The sequence below is a fragment of the Ascidiella aspersa genome, chromosome 1 (assembly GCF_963924565.1).
Source record: "Ascidiella aspersa chromosome 1, kaAscAspe10.2, whole genome shotgun sequence".
Taxonomy (NCBI): domain Eukaryota; kingdom Metazoa; phylum Chordata; class Ascidiacea; order Phlebobranchia; family Ascidiidae; genus Ascidiella; species Ascidiella aspersa.
In genome coordinates, this window is record NC_139447.1 from 971,970 (window position 1) to 976,358 (window position 4,389).

A 4,389-nucleotide genomic window follows, 5' to 3' on the forward strand; every position below is an offset into this window, starting at 1 on the left:
GACAAGCTGCATAAATTTGTACTAAATCGAAACTAAGATAAACTGTCATTGAATTGTAAAGTGTATAATGCCAGGTCGTATATAAATTGTCTTGTCCATTCAAAGAATTCAGCATAGCTCGCTTTCAATAAAACAGCCTATCGCAGTAAAACGCGTCTTGTCAGTAAGACGTGCCCATCGTTGACTATAGATCTCTCTTTATCCTACCAGCACGTTTAACTTTGTAGCACAAGAGCGATTGTGTTGGGATTAGCTGAGTCAAAATGCCGACAGGGTTTGCCAGAACGGCAAGGAACGGAAAGAGTATAAAGGTGAAATATTTACCTTTTACCAGGCGGACATAAATACAAGCACAAACAGACATGCGTCGTTCTCTACAGGTCCAAATTTTGGGCAATAGCAGCATCGCGTAGATTACACTTTGTAAAATAGTTATGCCATCCCAAGTTTGATGTAGTATATCTCACTACTCTCAACAAATTGTTTCGGTAATTGACAACATAGTTTGCCACAATAATTTGTTGTTGAGGTTAGATCGTCCATCTTTGTTGTTTTATTTATTTGATAAATCAGTTATGAGGATAGTTCAGCATACTTCTTTTTTTCAGGAAATAAGTAAAAATTTCAAACGATCAAATTGTTTGATGATTCTGTTAAAACGATTACAGCTTGATCATCACAAGAACATAAACCTGTAGTAAGTAAATCTTCCGATTGTTAAGCACAAAGTCACTTGGATCAAATGAATATCAAGAAAAAGCAAAGCGAAGATATTTCAATGCAGAATAGAGAGTTCCGATGTCACGTTTGCGAAAAGTGTTTCAAAAATCGTAACAAACTTAAAGAGCATTTGGCTGGAGTTCACTTCAAGAAACACAAATGCAAGGTTTGTGGAAAACTATTTGCAGTAGTTTTCAAACTTGAAATTCACATGCGAATTCACACTGGAGAAAGGCCCTATAAATGTGCTTATTGCGATGGTTGTTTTAGCAATGCTCAAGCCTTAAAAGTACACGAACGAATTCACAACGGAGAAAGACCATATGACTGCAAATATTGTGGAAAATGCTTTGCCAATGCCTCAACTTTTAAAAAACATGAACGAATTCACACTGGTGAAAAACCTTACAAATGCAAAGAATGTGGAAAGTGTTTCAGCCGGAAAGGAAATATCGACAGACACAAAATCATCCACACTGGAGAAAAACCTTTCGAATGCAAAGTTTGTGGAAAGTGTTTCAACCAGGCAGGAAGTCTTAAAAGACATAAAATAACGCACTCTAAACAAAAACCTTTTAAACAAATTGGGGTATTTTGTATGTAACCCCTTTAAAAGCAAAAATTGCGATTTTATTATATTTTTTGTATATTATAACAAAGAAACTGCGAACCAAAATTTCACGGAATATAAAACACAACAATGGTTGTAAAATATTGAATATATTTCTGCAAATGGACATTTCAATAATGTACGAGCTTCGAACATATATCGAAGTGCAACTGCTTATACCAGTGTTTCTCAACCTATTGGTCGCGACACAAAGTGGGTTTCCACTGCTGTGGTTCACTAGGTTTGATTAAATAGATTGGTTCTGGGAAAGATATCATTAAAATTTGAGAGAAAACATAAATGTGTGTTTACCAATTAAGAGTTAAAAAATGTTGAGAAACACTTGTCTATGCTTTACTTTACGCCATTTTAGCCAAAGCACAACAGACGAACCAGTTGATAAGGATGTAGTCAAAATTTCGAAAATCGAACATTATTCTCTATATTTTTTTTTCACGGTTTGCCAACCCCTCTAAAAGTCTGGATAACACACGAAATACATCGCGCTGTTTCCCTAAACTTTGACTTAATACTGGTTTGAGTTCGCCCAACCAGACAACACTGTGAACCTCTGTCTTTTTCATTACACAGTTGTTTTATTTTGGTATAAGTTTGATTTATGGAATGTGGAAATATGTATATTGATGCGCAGAAAAAACACATTAAAATTGTATGTTCTAACAATACACCAAACACCTTTGCTTTTCGTTTTCGTGAGCACCGCTAAGGCTGTATGTATGTGAAACCAGTCATGCGTTATATAGAATCATCCATACGTTTCGGGCCTGAGAAAACGAAAGCTTGTTTATTTCGACAAGTATAGAAACTGCAAAATGTAAAAACGTTAATAACAGCGTGACTGTTCATAAGTTACCAACAATAAATAACCTACAATAACCTTGTTTATATGTGAAGCCAGCTTTGCGCTTTATAAAACCATCTATAATGCGTTTCGGGCGTGCGGGAAACGGAAGTTATTGCCTTTAGACAAGCTGTACAGTGTACATAGTCTCACATCTATAATGCAGGCAGTTGGACGTAAAGTAACAATGTGCGATAAAAGCGTTTAACATTGCTTATATTTTAGTTTGCATACGACAGCCAGGTATATAGGAACCACATCTAGGCAGCAGGTCCAAGCTTTGTATATCAACACAATTGTCAACAGTGATAAACGATTATAGGACGTTAGAGCCTTTGAGTAATGTGCAACAGTGTACATTACGTTCAGCAGCTTATATGTGTAGGGTTGTTTACAGAGCTGGTAAGTGTGATGTTAGTTAGGCGACTTGCAGGTCACGCAGTTGACAGACTCTAAGATGTCAAAAAACTGAACCCTACGTTTAACTCTAGTTGGGCTGTTTTACTAAGTTTGCAACTTCACACATTAATTAATAAAGGACTTACCTAACAGCTTTTGAATAATGGGCGCTTTATGAACGCGAGAAAGTATTTGAATACCTTGCTCCTTATACTAGCTATACAGTTTAGAACATAATGTTACATTTCAATCTGTAAGTAAAGAAGAAAAAAAAATATTGTTATTGCAATAAAGTTAAGATCCAGCTGTTAGTCTCGTTGCGATATTTGTTATAGACTTTTTTCCATGGTGTTGTTGCTTTGTTATTTTATAAGTTAGTAAAAGGTGCGGGTTCGTTAAGTGTTAACAAAACAATAATGACACGGATTTGAGCTTGAGAAGTAAATAAAAATTAAGTCACATGTGCAAAATGGGATTAACTCAGTTGCATTAATGAAAAACACTATAGGTATGCATTACAATATAAGAGCATTGTCAAAACGTCGTGGATACACAGTGCTTCGTGTTATTAGTGAGCTACTTGATACTTTTCAGAAGTAAAATTAAAACATGTCAAACCACTTAAGCGATTTCGTTACGACGGATTTGATAAAAAAGCGATGATGGATTTTCTGATGATTCTGTTGCCACGATTACAGATGGGTCATCACAAGCCCATCAACCTGTAAGTGAAGAATCTGATTGAGAAGTACAACAAATTGTTCCCGAAAGAATGAAAAAATGAAGGAACACAAAACAAAATCAAGTTACCTCAAAAACAAAATAGAGTTCCGATGTCACATTTGCTAAAAGTGTTTTAAAAGTCAATACTCTCTCACTAAACATTTATCAACAGTTCATTTTAAGAAACACAAATGCAAGGTTTGTCGCAAATTTTTTGGAACTATTCAAAATCTTACCAACCACATGAGAATCCACACTGGAGAAAAGCCTTTTAAATGTACGTATTGCGTTAAATGTTTCAGTCTAGCTCAAAACTTGAAACTACACGAACGAATGCACACTGGCGAAAGACCTTATGAATGCAAATCTTGCCGGAAATGTTTTAACCATGCAGGAAGTCTTAAAGTTCATGAAAGAATTCACACAGAAGAAAATCCATACAAATGCAAAGAATGTGGAAAATGTTTCATGATTTGTCACGCACTAAAACAGCATTTATTAAAAGTTCACTTCAAGAAACACAAATGCAAGGTTTGTGGGAAATATTTTGGAATAGTTTTCGAACTTGAAATCCACATGCGAAATCACACTGGTGAAAAACCTTACGAGTGCAAACAATGTGGAAAGTGTTTCAACCAGGCAGGACAACTTAAAAATCATGAAAGAATTCACACTGGTGAACAACCTTACGAATGCAAAGTTTGTGGAAAGTGTTTTCGCCAGACAGGAAGACTTAAAGATCATGAAACAATTCACACCGGTGAAAAACCTTACAAATGTGAAGAATGTGGAAAGTGTTTTAGCCGGATATCAAATCTTAATAGACACAAAAGAATTCACTCTAGAAAGAAAAAGTTTTAATAACAAAACTTATGGTTTGTTTTAAATCTAACAAAAATATACCTGTAAAACTTTTTAAGTACATATAACAAACAAATAAATTGCGAACCAAAACACAGAAAATAAATAAATCAATCGTTGTAAAAAATAGCGGCTATTTAAAATAAATGTGAAAATGTGCGAGCTTTGAACATATCAAAGTACAACCTCCTGTGCTGTATTTGAGGCCACTTCG

The 4,389-nt window shown here is 35.0% G+C and overlaps 1 protein-coding gene across 1 annotated transcript; it reads left to right on the forward strand.

Moving 5' to 3' along the window:
- Window positions 1-742: 742 nt before the first annotated feature.
- LOC146166431 (uncharacterized) lies at window positions 743-4,175 on the forward strand. Its single transcript, XM_083388988.1, has 3 exons — window positions 743-980; window positions 3,487-3,669; window positions 3,835-4,175. The coding sequence occupies exons 1-3, from the start codon at window positions 743-745 to the stop codon at window positions 4,173-4,175; spliced, it is 762 nt and encodes a 253-aa protein (XP_083245114.1).
- The last annotated feature ends 214 nt before the right edge of the window (window positions 4,176-4,389 follow it).